The 16,921-nt window shown below is 37.7% G+C and overlaps 1 protein-coding gene across 5 annotated transcripts in view; it reads left to right on the forward strand.

Moving 5' to 3' along the window:
* The window catches only part of CPED1 (cadherin like and PC-esterase domain containing 1), a 125,579-nt gene that overhangs the window by 62,780 nt on the left and 45,878 nt on the right, over positions 1-16,921 (forward strand). For 4 of the 5 annotated variants that reach the window (XM_042468490.1, XM_042468489.1, XM_042468488.1 and 1 more), the window contains exons 8-17: positions 1,757-1,899; positions 3,805-3,877; positions 5,462-5,629; positions 6,853-6,957; positions 8,015-8,184; positions 10,348-10,404; positions 11,251-11,318; positions 12,509-12,553; positions 13,157-13,343; positions 14,984-15,152. In XM_042468490.1, coding sequence (XP_042324424.1) covers positions 1,757-1,899; positions 3,805-3,877; positions 5,462-5,629; positions 6,853-6,957; positions 8,015-8,184; positions 10,348-10,404; positions 11,251-11,318; positions 12,509-12,553; positions 13,157-13,343; positions 14,984-15,152 — 1,185 coding nt within the window. The remainder of the gene's footprint in view (positions 1-1,756; positions 1,900-3,804; positions 3,878-5,461; positions 5,630-6,852; positions 6,958-8,014; positions 8,185-10,347; positions 10,405-11,250; positions 11,319-12,508; positions 12,554-13,156; positions 13,344-14,983; positions 15,153-16,921) is intronic. The other variant, XM_042468491.1, reaches the window with a different exon arrangement.

Here is a 16,921-nt window from a genome sequence, read left to right on the forward strand (position 1 = left end):
GCTTTAGCTTAAGTATAGACAACATTATTTCTTGCTACACACTGACTGGAAGGGAGGAGGGTGACTGTAGCAAGAGATTTTTAAACACACATTCAAACACACACAAAATGAGAGAGAAAAAGAGAGAAATTGAGGGAAATTCTGGAAGCATGCCAATTTCCAAAAAGGAAAAAGAAAATAACAAGAAGCCTGAAAGTCCAGGTAAGTTCACTGTTCCATTCCCCGCAGCAGCTGATCAAATACTTTTTTAAAGTCTACAAGTGAATAGTTTCTCATTGTTATTCCTGAAGTGTGAGAACTAAAACTGGTTTTCTGAATACAAAAACAGTATTTTGTGTGTGTAATTAAGTATTTGAGATTTGCTCTCCATGGGGGGGGGGGATGAACAAGCATTATCAAGAAATCCAGGATTTTCTTGGTCAATTCATTATTGTTAAAAATGCCTTCTTAATTATGCATTGCCTGCATAGCTAGAACTAAAGAGAATTTTAGAAGAGTGATATGGGATTTTTCACAAGGAACCCTAATGGATTGGGCGAAGAACAAAAGTGTAACAAAAATCTTAAATCTAATCTATAGCATTACACAATGGAGAGTTGGAACTATTCCCATATTTCCCAAAGCAAATCATTATCAGATACATAGACATGGAGAAATGCATTATGTACACTACTGTTACATCAGAGTTTGGAAAAGTTACTTTTTTGGACTAAAGGGCCCAGAATCTTCCAGCTAGTTGTAAGCCCAAAAAATTATTTTTTCCAAGTTCTACATTATCCAGTTACCACCTATGTAGCTGTGAGAGCAAATTGCACATAGCTGTTAGGTTTTGTGACTGAAAACTAGAGAAGGAACTCATATTTGAAAATATTCCAAAATTGGTCATAAACCATGTTTCTACAATAACTAAGTCTTGGACTAATGAGAATCTTCACAGTCTGGGACTTTTTGTGTGTGTAAAATTCATACACTCCTGAACTGCAAATAGTCCAAATGGTTCTATAAATGAGATCTGTTATAGGCATTTTGAGTGGGCTTTTCACTTTTGTTAATATGGGAGATGGCAGCACTGATATGTAAAGCTTAAATTCTGAGAATGTGCTGACGTTAAAGAGATACAGTATTGTTTAATTTTTATTTATTTATTTTAATTATTATTTATTGATTTATAGCTCATCCCAAATGGGATCCTAAGCAGCTTGAAAGCAGGTTTCAACATACCAGGATTGGTATACATGATCAGCTGTTTAGTTGTGTAATTGCCTTAGTGATGTAGCTAAGTAGCATCTTCCAGCCTCACCTTCCCTGCATCCTTACTTACCAGGCAGCAGTTGCAGACAGCAACAATGGTCTGTTGTCCTGTCAATCAGTACATAACATACTGATATTCCACTCCCCTCCCATGAGCAATCTTCAGTATGACAGTCAAAAGCAGGATCCCTTTGCAATTCATCCTCACACTGAAGATCACTAGCATGGGGAGATGAGAATGTAATTCTGCTGCATCCTGATTGACAGGAGAACAGACCTTCATTGCTCAGAGTGGCTGCTGACCAGTAAACCAGGACTGAGGAACGTTTACAATCCCTATGGACTATTTAATGCATAGGGATTATGAAGGCAAGTTATTAATGTGTTACTCTAGGTTATACATTTGTAATTGCAATCATGAATTCCAACTGAAATGATTTAATGATATGGTTTATCTCTTTCTCTCCTCCCTCCATTCCTCCTTCTTTGCCTTTTTCATTTATAGCTGCAAGCCTTTTTTGAGACCATATTCACAACCAGCTCCCCTCAGCAGGCTTTGGATGACATGAAGGAAGCAATAAACAAACTCTTGTTGATAACTGAGGTTTTAAGTGAAGCACCTTCATCTGGACCAAAATACTCCAGCCAGTGAGTAGATAGGAATAAAGAGATGCTAACTTTTATTTAAAAATATTCTTTGGTTATGAGAGGACCATGAATCTGATTTCCAAAATTCAGAGTCCAGTAGAGCCCAGAAGCCTTGCTCTGATGGGCTAGAATAAGAACTCTAAAATGCAGATACAGCTGTATGACTGATGGAAGCCATACCTGTAACTACTGACACTGAGCTGCAGTACGTTTGCAAAGAGAAGAGGAATACCTGGTGGCATAAATGTAAATATGTGTCTTAGCTCTGGAATTCCACATAGTGTCCAAACACTCAGCAAGAGTACATACTTACATTTATATGGAGATATTTATATGGAACAGTATACTAAGCTAAGTTCACGAACTCTGTAAAAACATGGACTCTAAATATTATACATAAAGTGTTGAAAAAAGCTTCTCATATTCACTCTCCTGTACTTTCTGACAACCTTTCATCAGTTGGTGTACAACAGATGAAATATTAGCAGCTGATAGAATAATAAGTGAAAACCTCTCAATCTTTAACCTGTAATTCATTTCCAACCATACTGTAGGTTTTGCAAACATTTGTTCATGCTTCTGGCTAGAATAATCCTTTGATTTTTCAGTAGTAAATTGATGTTCTTGACAGGGTTCTTTCAAGCTGAATTACAAGTTTGAAATTGTTGTAAAGTATATAATATATGTCATAAATAAATAAGGAATGATATGGTCTTTCCATATGTTGAGAGAGAAAGGGGCATTTCCCTTGCCAAAAAAATAAGAATTCTGTGTCCAAATGAAATGTTCTTCTGTACCCAATTTTAACATTGCAATAACTTAAAGGTTCAATTGAGGATTTAGAAATACCATTTAGGCTGCAAAGAAAAGGAGCAGACAAAGTTTTCACAGGAATGCTAATACTGCAAACAGAAGAGTTCTATGGGGTGAAGTGTTTCCAAGGTCTTTCTTTCTGCAATGCTAGATGTTTAGGAACTGAAGGAAAAATTAATGAGGGAGGGGTTGAATAAGACAAAACTTAGTCTTATTTCTTATTGAGCAATGTCTTCATCCCATCCCATAAGTAATCCCTGTGTCTTGGTCATGTTACAGCTGAGAGAGAAAGTTGTTTGTGATGTGAAACAGGAGTTTATCAGACAAAGGAAATTGGAAGTATACCCCAATGGCAATCCGAACGCAGTCATGGGGTTTAACGTTATTGTGTGATAGACTACCACACGCAAATTTGGGCAATGGCATGCAATGGCCCCACTTTCTTTTCATTCGAAATTAAGAGAAATTCCTCCTGTGTGATAAAGTCCATAGTCTTGGGATCGAAGGCTAAAACACTGCTTTAAATTTATATGTATAGCTATAATTAATAGTCAAAATGGGGATTCCTGTTTCAATCCTTTAACAAAAATGACCTATAAAGAGAAGTATCTTTTCAGAATCTGAAGCCAAAGACTTGTTGTTTCCTGGTAAGATTCTCCTTCTCTTACATAGGCTTAGGTCACTTTGCAAGTTATACACAAGGGTGGTAGACTGGAATAGCCGACGACATGGATGGTTCCTTTGGGTGGCTTGATCCAAGTTTCTCAGCAGCCTGGTAGACCATTGTCCTGGCAGAGGGGGTGCCAGGCAACCTGGGAGTGACAGAATGAGTTACCGCACAGCGGTGACACCAACCCTAGTGACACCAATGCTGGGGACCACACAACCTGCCAATACTTGTCTCCCATGCATAGTGCCATTATGCTACAATACTACTATGCCATAAATTACCCATTAGTCAGTAATTCCAGGAACAAAGGAAGCTTTCTAAGAAATGATGCATTAAAAAACAACAACAACCCTGCATATGAAATCACTTTTTCATCTGAAAAATGCAACAGCTATATTTTGACCTATGTCATCTTATTTTAGATGCACTTCGTGCTTTCAGATGCTAACCTTTGACATTGGCTTCAGTCCTTCTATGCATCCAATTGTTCTTGAGGTAAGCAAATATCAGTGGTAATTCCCCCCACCCCACCCAACCACAAGCTGTTAATTTGGATAAGTAACCTCTATAGTTAGATGAGAGGAATTTTTTTATTGAATTGCCAGGTAGACAGGATATATTATTATTATTATTATTATTATTATTATTAACCTTTATTTATAAGGCGCTGTAAATTTATACACACACACACACACACACACACAGAGTATATAAGTTCCAAGAACTATAATGGGTACAGTTCTCATGTCCAAACACTGGAGTAAACTCCACCTACTAAGCTTGTGTCCAATAGCTCTGTAACTAACAACTGAATAGTACTGGTTTTGCTATCATGAGAAGGTAGGAACCAACTGAAGTTCTGGCTGTCATTCAGCTGAAATAGAGGCAAAATATCTGCAAGTGTGGTTTCCATCTTTGTATGCCAGACAACAGGCCTTGATTTTCATTTTGGGAGGAAATGGGATATAAATCCATTAATAAACAAAACAAAACAAAAAAACATGAATGGTGTTTCGGGGCACAATTCAAAGAATGCTCTATAAAGCCCTATATAACTTAGGCCCAGACTCTAACCGATCATATTTCCCTGCATGAGCCTGCCCAGGTCCCAAGACCTTGGGAGAGGCCTTCCTCAGTCCCCACCACCTTCATGAATATGGCTGGTAAGGACACAAGACAAGGCCTCCTTGGTGGCTGCCCCTAGGCAACAGAACTCTAAAAATAAGTTCATCTAAAATAAGATCATCTAAAATAAGATGACAGAGAGCAAAATATAGCTGTTTTATTCCATTCCTCCCAGAGAGACTAGAATTACTTCCCCCCCCCTTTTTTTTTCCCCTGTCCTTCCATTACCAGGCAAAATAAGATCTTTTAAGCATGTTTTGTACTGTTTTTATTGTATTTAAAATAGCTTTTTTGATATTTTAGGTGCACATTCTAAATTGTTTTAAAATTGTTAAGCGTTTAATTCTATTTTAATGTGATCTTTCCTGTGGCTTTAGCTATACTGTATTCATTTTAATTCATAAGTGGCTTTGAGTCCCAGTTGTGGTGGTGGGGACCTGGAGTAATAATAATAATAATAATAATAATAATAATAATAATACACCTGTGTAATTTTTCCTGCCATTGCCACTAAAATAGTCCTGAGTCTTCTGCCCCTTACAAGCAAAATGTGGTATGGGGATAGGAAAAGAGAATTTTATTTCACCTGAGTTTTTGAACTCATTTCCCTGGATTGCTCATCCAGGCTTTGGCATCTTTGAGTTGACTCGGGAAAGATTCCTCTTTGAAGCTCTTGAGAGCCACCACCAGTCAGTTTAGGCAGTGCTGATTTAAATAAACTAATGGTCTGGCTAGGTATAAGGCAGCTTCCCAAGGTCTAATGCATGGAACATCAGACTGTGTGAGTCCCACACTATGCAACCCTTTTTATGTGGTGTACCCTATTTTGATAAACAACTCCAGGCAGATTTTATGTTAATAGTGTGTTATGAGATGCTAGGAGATGTGGATTTGTTAAATATTTAGATCTGAATACGTCAATAAATATTTTAATTAAATTTATAAATTTCCTAGGTACATGAGAACTTTGACTTTCCAGCTGATGAAGATTCAACTTTTCAGGACCAAACTGTTAAAGAAATTCTTCTTGGAGACACTTTTAGGATGATCTCATCCAATCAGTCTTCTTCAAAGACTTTCTTCAAGGCTTTACAGAATGTATACCGATCAGGAGGGAGCAAGGTATGTGTGGATCCCAAAGGTACTCCAGAGCCATTAATTTTGCTGGAGCTCATTGATAACCATGGTTTCACTTACCTGCATCTAGAAAAAAAGTGTGACTTTGTGATCAATTTCCAACAGAAATATAGTATTCACATTATCCATGCTTCTTGCTATCTGCTGTAAGACCAGGAATGTATCTCCTGTGAATACTGGGGTTGGACTGTACATATTTACAAAGCAGTAAGATTTCTTGTCCATTAAATGACAGATAGTAAATATTTGTCTTTCCAACTTGGAGGGTGTTTGTATGTGTAAAAAAGAGGGGGGGGAGGAGGATGACGATGATGACAGCTCCTTGGGAACAGAGACACAGCCCAAATCAGGGCATGCTGAAAATGGAGAAATGTGCAATCATGCTTGTACAGTTAACTTTTTGATTACAGGACTAAACAGAAGTAGAGATGAGTAGTTATGGTTCCCTAGTGTGTCCCCTCTTTGTAGTCCCTTCAACGAATCTTTTTCACACACATTCTTTGGTCAGTAATTTCAACTGTATATTATGCTACATTATGCTACTACATGTATTGCAGTCTATGATGCCACACTTCCTATGTTCATTTTATTCAGCTAGCCTTTTAAAATTATGACTTCGAAACAACCACCAAAGCCCATAGCTGAATTTTACCATAATATTGTCTTGAAATTTTATTAGCCTAATTACAATGTCACATATACTGTTAAAATTGCATTAAATATTGTAATTGGTTTACCCAGAAGGAAAATTCAGAAAGGTTTTGATATTTTATGTGGGTTTTTATTTCTCCCATGAAATTATTTTTGTCTGATTTAAGGTTTAAGATTCTTCATTACCATGTAACTATGATTACAGGTTTATGGAACTATGTGCTCTCCCTCCCTCTAGCATCTTTTTCTCAAGAATGAATTCTTCTCATCATCTTTACACCTGAATGGATGACAGCATCTACTAAATGATTTGTTTTGTTTGTTTTGCATAGTACAACTAAGCATAACATTGCATACCTCCAAATGAGCTACTTCTTTCCAGAGCTTGGGATAGTTATATTTTTGGATTACAATGCTAAGAATCCACCAAGCAGCTGGCAGATTCTGAGATTTGTATTCCAAAAAATACAAGCCATGTTTTTATACTGCAAAAAGAGAAGAGAAGAAAAACCTCTTCTCAGGCCATATGCTCCTCTTCTATCCTCCTTTTTCTGCAGAATGAACTTCATGAGAAGGAACTGGAACTTTGTCTGACTTTAGAAGAACTAAATCCATTGATAAGTTTTATACAGGAGTTTCAGAATCTAGGACAATTTGAAGTGGTAAGTCACATTTGTGCTTTTGTTCCACAGTGAGTTCTTTTCATTTTTCTTTACCACAGTAGGGAGACCGTGGGGATGCCTTTACATCAATACCAGGAAAGATTCTAAAGCAGATAATTAAACACACAATCTGTAAGCACTTAGAAAGGAATGACATGATTGCTAAAAGTCAGTGTGGATTTCTCAAAAACAAGTCATAGCAGACTAGCCTTATGTCTTTTTTTGACAGAGTCACAAGCTTGGTAGATGAAGGGAATGCTGTGGATATAGCATATCTTGATTTAAGCAAGGCCTGCAAAAAAGCTAGTAAAATGTGAGATAGACAATGTAATTCTTAGATAGAATTGTAATTGGTTGACTGACAAAACCCAAAGAGAATTCAGCAGTGACTCCTCATCATCCTGGAGAGAAGTGACTAGCAGAGCACCACAGGCTTCTGTCCTGGGCCCAGTGCTAGTCAATATCTTTATCAATGACTTTATCAATGGAATAGAGGGCATGCTTTTCAAATTTGCAGATGACACCAAATTAGGAGGCGTAGCTAATACCCCAGAATTCAAAATGACTTTAACACTGTGATGGCGAACCTATGGCATGCATAGATTCTTCGGAGCTTCATAAACAAAGCCTGGATAATTATCTGCTTTGATTATGTCTTCCTGCACAGCAGGGGACTTGACTTGATGGCCCTTGGGGTCTCTTCCAAGTCTATGATTCCATGATTCTATTTGAAAGAGATAAAAATACTTATCACTATCCTCTGTGGAATTTATCTCATTGGCCTTGCTCCCATGATAGACGTGGGATGTAACTTTAACAAGACGTTGCTGGGGATTACATAGCCAGTTTGCAACCCAGGTTTCTGCTGCATCTTTTCAAGAATAGGAAAGTCCTGTTCTTGAAAAGATGCAGGAAGAGCCTGGAGAAGCCCGAATGGCAACAGGGAAATGAAATAAGATCTGCTTTCTCAAAGTTACATCCCACATTTATCATGGGAGCAAAGCCAATATGATATACATAACTTTACTAATTTGATCCACATTTACTTTTCTTTCAGCTTTTCCCCTCTACTATTCCCAAGAGCAATTTTTTGCTGCATGACCTTTATCGGATGGTGAATCCAGGAGAAAAGTTTGGCTCAGTCCTGGCTGCTCACTGGGTCCTCTCAAATTTACTTGAACACTTGCAAGTCATTAACAGAGCAGTACACACAAATCGGCCTGGAGGGTAAGATGACAATTTGCTGATATTTGTGGCTTTACAGTTCCATCAGGCTACAGATTCTACGAGTAGATGGTGAATTGTAGGGCCTCCTAGAAAGATACATTTTGGCGCCATCAACTTCACTAGTGAAGTCTACAACTGAGTTTTCATTACAACCACAGTCTGGACTCATCATCTGTCATAAGCTGCATCACTATATACTGTCAAATATTGTATGTGGCTCAATCTGTAATAAATAGGTCATGCTTAACTCTAATTTTTACTAGTTTTCCCAGTTGTCATGTGTGCTGTGTAAAAGCAAGGGATAAAATCAAATAAACAGAAAGAAGGGGAAAGAGAATGAGCACAACCAAAGCTGTTTTCCAAGAAATACTGAGCAGCAAGGGAAAATCAAGTAATTTAAGTCAGTACAACATCCCTGCATTTATCTGCAGTGGAGTGTTCATTGTTCAGCATTCTCCCATCTCTCCATGGATTTTGTGCTAATCAGAAAATTTTGAGATTGGTGCATCAGTCTAATTATGATTTTAGAATCTTTCTGCAGATTTCATAGAATAGGTTTAGAATGACTACATCATCTCTAATGAATGATATTGTTGTTATGATAAAATCATATTCCGTCTAGCTTCTTTGCTTCTGGAAATAGGTATGTATTAAATTAATTCAAATAAACAATGAGCCCACCACATTTTAGCTGCAACTTTTTAATAGATACATGTTGGCTTCATTACAGGATCTTGTGTAATTGTTGTGCTTGTGGGACAATGGAAACTGCAAACTATTGAATGATTGCAAATGTCATTGAATGCATCATTCTCGGCACAAGGGAAAAAAATACCAGTTTTGAGAATGTAATTTCAAATAGAGAATATAATTCTTTGCAACCATTTAGCTCAGAACAGTTATCTATATTTCTACATTGTGGTGATAAACAGATCTGATTACTCTAAGTGCTTGCTTTCTACAGCCTGTATGGTTCATTTTTCTTTGTGTGTGTATGTGTGTGTGTCTTCATGTTGCCTGTTGACTTATAGTGACCCCATGAATTTCATGGTTTTCTTAGACATGGAATATCCAAGAGGTGGTTTTACCAGTTCCTTTCTCTGAAATACAGCCTACAGCACCTGGTCTTTGTTAGCAGTTTCCCATCCAAGTAATAACCAGAGATGACCCTGCTTAGCTTCCAAGTTTAGATGGGATCTTTATACAAATACAAAGTTGATTATTTACAATTCAGTAGAGCAAACTATGAATATGGTTGATAGATGTAATGTATTTTACCATTTAGAAGACCATTGTCTGTTCTATTTTAACTGCTTTCTTTTGATCCTACATATTTGCACTTATTCATGTAGTCCCTTAGCCATCAATAGTTGGTACATAGAATCATTATTGCTTTGATAATATGAGTTAAACGTTCTTGATAACCTCTGTGTTAGATATAGAGACTGAATCTTCCTTGCCCAGAATTCCAAAATCCAAAATACACTAGTCCAAAAACCAAAGCTTTTTTCATGGATGGCTGAAATAGTGACACCTTTGCTTTCTGATGGCTCAGTGTTCACAATCTTTGTTTTATGCACCAAATTATTAAAAAATATTGTATTTCAGGCTATGTGTGTAAGGGTTATATAAAACATAAATGAATTTAGACTTGGATCCCCTCTCCAATATATCTCATTATGTATGTGTATGCAAATACAGTGCGTCCGCACAATACACGGGTGCACTATACATGGCTTTCAGCTTACACCGAAGCCATGTGGCAATACAATGAATGGCGCACACGCCCATGGTGTGTGCGTGCTACCATGCTGCCACACCCAAGCCCCATTATATTCAATTGGGCTCGTGCATACGTGTTTTTCGCCTTATGTGGGGGGGGGGTCCAGAACAGATCCCCTGTGTAAGGTAAGGGTCCGCTGTACAAGTATTCGAAAATCCAGGGGGGAAATGCCAAAACGCTTTTGGTCCCAAGCATTTCAGATAAGAGAGAGAGAGTATTTGCCAATACAGTTATGACCAATCCTGATGAAATGAATTTCTAAATTGTTTGTCTGATCAGTATTTATTGCAGTTATACAGATCCACAGCAATGTGTTCCTATTTTGTTCATTTACTTCCAGCCAATTTTTTTTTTAAAAAAATCTTTACATTCTCTTCCAGGCAAAACAAAGAAGTGGGAAATGTGTCTTCGATGACAGCCAGATGGTCAAGCCTTAGGTAAGAATTAAAAAGAAGATAATTGGAAAATGGGTACTGATGGAAATCACTGCTAAAAGAGTATCACAATACTACTGATAATCCACACCTCTTAAATTAAAAATGGGGGGAGACCTGTTTTCCTCTCATTGCTTGGAATGGAGGGGATCCAGTTAAAAGCAAAAACAAAATAAAACATAAAACCCCAAACCCAAAACCCAAAACCCAAAACAAACATAAAAACCCTACAGGGAAACTTAGTTTTGCCTATGCTTCCATTCAGGTGGCAAGAACTTGGCAGAGCCTTGGATGAAATGATGCCTCCAAGATCAAAATGCTCCCTCACCAGCATCCTCACCTTTAAGCTTGCTCTCTAAAATACTTAGGCCAGTTCCCACTAGAGCAGGCCCATTGAATCAACAGAATTTATATAAACAGTGGTTTACCAAGTTCTCATTTATTCAGCTTATCTCCTCTGGTTCAAACTAGCAATTGGATTTTGGCCCTAGGCTACAATCCTGTGTACGTTTATCAAACTGAACTTAAATGGATTTTCTTTTAAGTCAATATGCTGCACTGTAAACTGCTCTGATGGTGCCCAGATGAAACTGAGGAGGAATTCCTGAATGTTTTTACTTCCTGTATGAAACAGGGAGTTTCTGCTGGTGTAGCTTATCATACAAACTATACAACTGTTCTGCATAGCTACTCAAGATATAAGATCTTGTCCATTTTTATTAACAGGAAAAATACATTTTAAAATATGAAAGAAAACTTAGAGCAATATGTGACATGCAGAAAGAACAATATTGTTTGCCATTGTTTTGACTGTGCACTTAATTTTCTTAAAATTCTTTTCATTATTAGATCGTCTTACTCAGAAAAACATAGCATTAAAACAAGAGCTTCTTATCCATTCAGTGAAAACCGGGAAGGTAATATGACTTGCACTTCTTCACTCTATTCAGAAAAAATGTTCTTGGCTTGAGAAAAAGAAATCGCTGTAAACCAATGCATAAATCCATCACGTATGATGCCCAGGCCACATGGCAAGTATTTCACATGTATCCACTTGTCATGAAAGAATCCTGATTTTATTTTATTTTATTTTTGGCCATAATACCACTGTGAACCATAAACATTTGGGAGCTGCTATTGTAGGGGAAAAACTATGCTTCTCATGCTGAGGGGATGCATGTAAAGGAGTCAGCCATCTGGAGATATTTGCACATACAGTATGTAGTTTTCCAGGAGATATTATGTGGCCACTTGGTCACATGGATTGACCTTACATTGTTTTCTTGCTTGTGATACTGTCAAATACATTGGTCATCAATATGGCTGTCCTTAGACTTTCTCATTTGCTGCTATCAACAGTTGATGAAATCTTGTTTGGGCTTTCATGTCTTCATAAGTGTCTGCGAGAAATCGAATTCTTCATTTGCATAATGCCTGTATACAGTAGAGGGCTGTATTATTATTATTATTATTATTATTATTATTACTACTACTACTACTACTACATTTATTTATATCCCAACCTTCTCCCAAGGCTGGCACTCAGGATGGCTTACAACATTAAAAAACACCATAGAGTTAAAACATACAAAAATGGTGTATTAAAATAGAATTTAATTACTACAATAATTAAAACACATTCAATGCTAAAATCCAGTTTTAAAATATTAAAATATTTAAAATACATTAAATCAATATAACAACACTGTTACTATGTAGCAGACCCAACAAAGTGTCTAATATGTATTGATGCATGGTGTGCATTGGATGATCTTGCTGCTGTCCAATTATGCACCTTCATAATTCTGTAAAGGAGTTTCTTAGTGCCTCTGCTATGCAGCTAACTATATGGAAAGTTACATAATGTAACAAGCCATATAGGATTTCTGCAAATTACCACTTCTTTGTAACTGTTGTGGAAATGGACAGTGACAAAGTTGGCTTTCCAGAAAACAAATAGCATTTATTCTAGTCTACTGACTGACAGCAGTAGAGTGCTGATTGGTTTTTTTAGACCTGCTGTGAAACTTCTATTACTCCCAAATGCTGATGTGTGCTGTGGATTCTAAACAAGCAGTTCTAAAATGTGTTTCTCTTCGTCTTATAGATTTGCGTTTTTTAAATATGGCTAAAGAAATACACTGCAGTCATGGTAAGTCAAATCTATCAAGACAAGATTATAGCAGTAGGTGGCACTAATTCAACGAACATTGAATTACGTGAAATAATAATTTGTGAAAGGATTTCACTTCTGCTTACCCAATTACTGTTGGTAAATTGTAGTTTGGGTAAAATAAATATTTGAGCAATATTACCAGTAGATTTATAGATCTCAGAGAGAACAGCTGTGATCTAGTTTCGATGTTCTTCTAATAGAGTAACCATCAGTACATACAACAATATCATTATCCACATCTTCCTTATTATGAATTTCACAAAAAATTAATTAATCAATGGAGAAAGGTATCTTCTATCAAAAGCCATACTAATTGTCCTAAGTTTTTTTGTTTTTTTTTTGGGGGGGGGGGGTTGGTCATTTCTACTAAACCTTACTACAGGTGATTTTGGTGGGGAAAGAATTGCAGAACAGAACACATCTGTTTCTGTTTGATGTATTTTAAACCTGAACAATTGGCATAGACAAGAAAACAAAAAAAATGTCTGAGGGAAGGAACAATAAACTTAGCTATAAGGATAAAGAGTTGAGCCATTCATAACATCTAACTATTTTGTAAAAAAATATTTTTATTAACAGATAAAGATACTCTACCTCATGTCAAGCAGATCTTTACTACTCCACATTTGGATTTAAATCCTAATTTTGACCCAAAGATCAAAGAATACTACTCTGAAGTCCCATTTGATGTTGTGACAATAATGATTAGAGCAGAACCTGCCAATTGTCAGTGTGAAGTTCACCTGGATGAGAAGAATGGGCCAAGGTACTTAAAGTAATGGGTTGTTATTCTCTGAGGCATCCCTATGGGGGTGCAGGGGGCGTGGACCAGTGGGGTGGTATACCTGGAGGGACTGGCGCAGCCGGACCCTAAAAAGACCCTCCAGAGGCTGCAGCACCACTGTCCTCCCGCTGGGGAGGTCAGTGCCTTCAGTGTGGCTGCTCAGAGAGCTATAGAGTATAACAATTCTTCATTATATTCAGTTAATGCCTTCCTTACTATTCAAACAGCCATATAACAGTTAGGAATAGTGATGATAATATTGTCCTTGCTAAATCTGTGACTACCACTCCAATGTCTAACCAATATTTAATTTATTAGTTATTGTTGAACTGTAGAATAAGAGGGGGCAAAAGTCTTACACAAGAAAACTGAACTGCCCTTCAGTACCAATTTAAGTACATGCAGAATGCAAGGATAAAAGGCGTTAAACACTTCATGTGTTTGTATGAGAGATGCTTTTCTCTTCTTTTAGTCTTATCCATTTGAATCTCTCTTTGGAGCAAAACAATCCCTACCAGTGACAGGCTCAGGCTTCATGCTTGGATGGTAACCAGTTTCCAGGGCTGGTTGACATATATAATCTCAATTGACTTCAACATCTTGTGGCAACATATGCCATCATGTTGCCAGCTGTCTTGCCCAGATTGAGGATGAAACCCATATTTTACAATATTGTATGTCATCTAAATTTTAGATCATGTGACCCTGCTATCAACTAAAATTGGGTCAGCTTTCATATGATTCCTGACACGGTGTTATTTTCCTATGTAGTTTAACCTCCCTCCACTGTATCAAACGTTTTGCCAAACTGATATTGGGTGAAAACAGACCCATATTAAATTATACAGTAAGTAGTTTTCTTTAATGACTCATATTTGACAGTGCATCTAATTTAATATAAAATCATATTAAGTGGGTTTTTATATAATAGAGAGAGGAGAATTCAATGAAGAGAAAAGGAAAGAAACCATTCTAATGCTTCCTTAAAGTGAGGGGAAGATACATTTGATTACTGTACATATCTAAAATAGGTGTGAGTCAAGGACTGCTAGGACCTCACCTCCCACAAAATGTATCAACCAAGTTCAGTGGCAAAATACTCCTGAATTTTCTTTATGGTGTAGTAGTGCTGTTATGATAGAATTGATATACCATAAATAGAATAGAAATGAAGAATCCTGTCTGCATGGACAAAAAACCTTCTCCTCCCTGCCCCCCGATGCTGGTGCTTCCTGATCGCACAAAGCATGGCAACTTTGGTTGGAACACCAATGGTACTCTCCATTAAGTGACTTTGCCCCAGAGTTGGCAGAGTCATGAGAAACCTCACTGTTTCCCCAAAGTCACATTGTTCCAGGACTGACCTTGACTTATGACCAGTGCAGACAGGGCCAGAGATTCTATTCTTACAGTCTGGCCAATGTGAACTGTAGGATGATTGGGCAGAAGGAGTGACTTCATGTATGTCATATGTTATATATCACCTGGCACTGAATAATAAGAAATGAGAAGTGTTTTTTTAAACCAAAGGTTGTGTAATGCACTGGAATGTAAAAATGTATACCGTAAGTGAATCTTTTTACACTTTTCTTGATACCTCTACCCCTCCCTCTCTCCAACAGTGTTGCAAATTACCCACTTGGCCTAGGAATAAATAGAGTGAATGTTCTGGTAATAGATGTGTCTCAATCAGTCCATGAGGTTGTCAGCATCTACAGACTTATCATTTTTCGAGAAGATCGTCCTAGTTTGCCACTGTTCAATGACTTCATGGTGTGTGGTTTTGTACAGGTACTTTTTAATATTTTATTTCCTAAAAAAAGAAAAGAAAGAAAAGAAATATTTTATTCTAGATGCATACCAATCCATTTGTTTTTGTATAATGAAGGAATCAAGCGTTCTGTTATATTTCAGTATCTTTTCCCTTATGCTTTTGTTCAGTAGGCCAAGTTTTTCCAACCTTTTTGATTTGCTTCTGCTGTTTCAGCAATTCTTTCCTTTCTTCTAATCCTCATTCTTGATTTCCATTCTTCTGTAAATGCTTCCTACATCTGCAAGTCCACATGTGCAAAAGCTCCTCTATGCACATATGGATGGCTGCATATTAAAGAGCCTCAAGCCCTGCACACCTTGGAAGTAACATGATTACAAGTAATGTTGTTACCCAGAGCATGCCCTCTTAGTAGTATAATGAGGATGCAATACAGGTATGCCTCAGTTAATGAAGCAGATGTGTTCCTGGGCATTACATCTCTAACAGAAATGTTGGTACAAGATGCAGAAATAACATGAAAAAAATAAGGATAGATCCCTATACCACAAAAAAGAACAGCTTGAATATTTTAGCAGACTTTTTATTCAAAACTAAATATAAGCACAGCTGAAATGAAACAACATTTTCAGGTAAACCTGAAATTAGCTTACTTGCTAATTAGCTTACTTACTGTTCACCGCTATGATCCTTGGAATAGCGGTATATAAATAAAACAAATTATTATTAATTATTATTATTAACCTTGCATGAATAAACAGAAACATTTGGAATTTTCTAAAGACCACTTCAGGGCTTCTTCCAAAATGAATCAAGGGATGACTTTCTTTAACCGCTTTTCTAATTATGTCCCTTTTGGTGGCCAAACATAGACATCTATGGGTTTGTTTGTTTTTTAGCATGCTGGGGATAGTTGGTGCGGCTTATGCTCTCTCCTTTTCTCTCCGTTTTGCTGCTCAGACACGTTCAGTATGGGAAAAGTTGCAGCTGTAAGCAGACATACATGACTAGATTTGGTTCAGCTACAGCAAAATCCTGCTCTACTCTACACTCAAGCGTATTGCATTGTTTACTATAGGCATGATTCTGCAACTTAGCACCTCCCAGTGCCAGTGCTGCATTAAAAAGTCCAGCTAGACAGAGGACAAGGAAAAGAGAGGCTGAAAAACAGGAAAAGGCATTAAAAAGATCTTGTAAAAACAGTGGTATTGCTGAGGTTGATGTCATCCGGTGAGGAGGCAAACTGTCTTGCCCTCCCTCCTCCTGGCCACATAGCTGCCCAGACCGTGACTGGACAGCTAGGACCATGACCATGAGAGAGGAGCAGTATTCCAGCCTCTGGAGTGCCCATTCAGCATCTGGCATATCTGAGCAGCTGCATCAGACTTGGAAGGCATTGCCCCACCCCAGAAGGGCCTTTAGAGTCTGACATGGCTGAGCAGCCATGCCAGACCCCAAGGACACTGGCCAACAGCCATCACTACTAATGGGGCCAGTGCTCCAGTCTCTGAAGGGCCAGTGTGGCTGCTGGGCAAGCAGGAAAGGAAAGCGAAACCCTATCTCGTTTGCCCAGTAGCAGTGCCAGTCTATCTGGGTGTATCGCCCCACTGGATGACACCCCCTCTAAGGTATCACATGGTGCAGTCCACACTCCCTGCATCCCCCTAGTGATGCCTCTGTGTAAAAAGAAGCTTCTTTCTCAGAGGCATTGTTAACTGAGGTATGCCTGTGCTGGTATTGTCTTCAAAACAATGGAATGACTTGTAGTTGCATTCTTTTCTTTCAGTGC

Source organism: Sceloporus undulatus, chromosome 5 (assembly GCF_019175285.1).
Source record: "Sceloporus undulatus isolate JIND9_A2432 ecotype Alabama chromosome 5, SceUnd_v1.1, whole genome shotgun sequence".
Lineage (NCBI taxonomy): Eukaryota > Metazoa > Chordata > Lepidosauria > Squamata > Phrynosomatidae > Sceloporus > Sceloporus undulatus.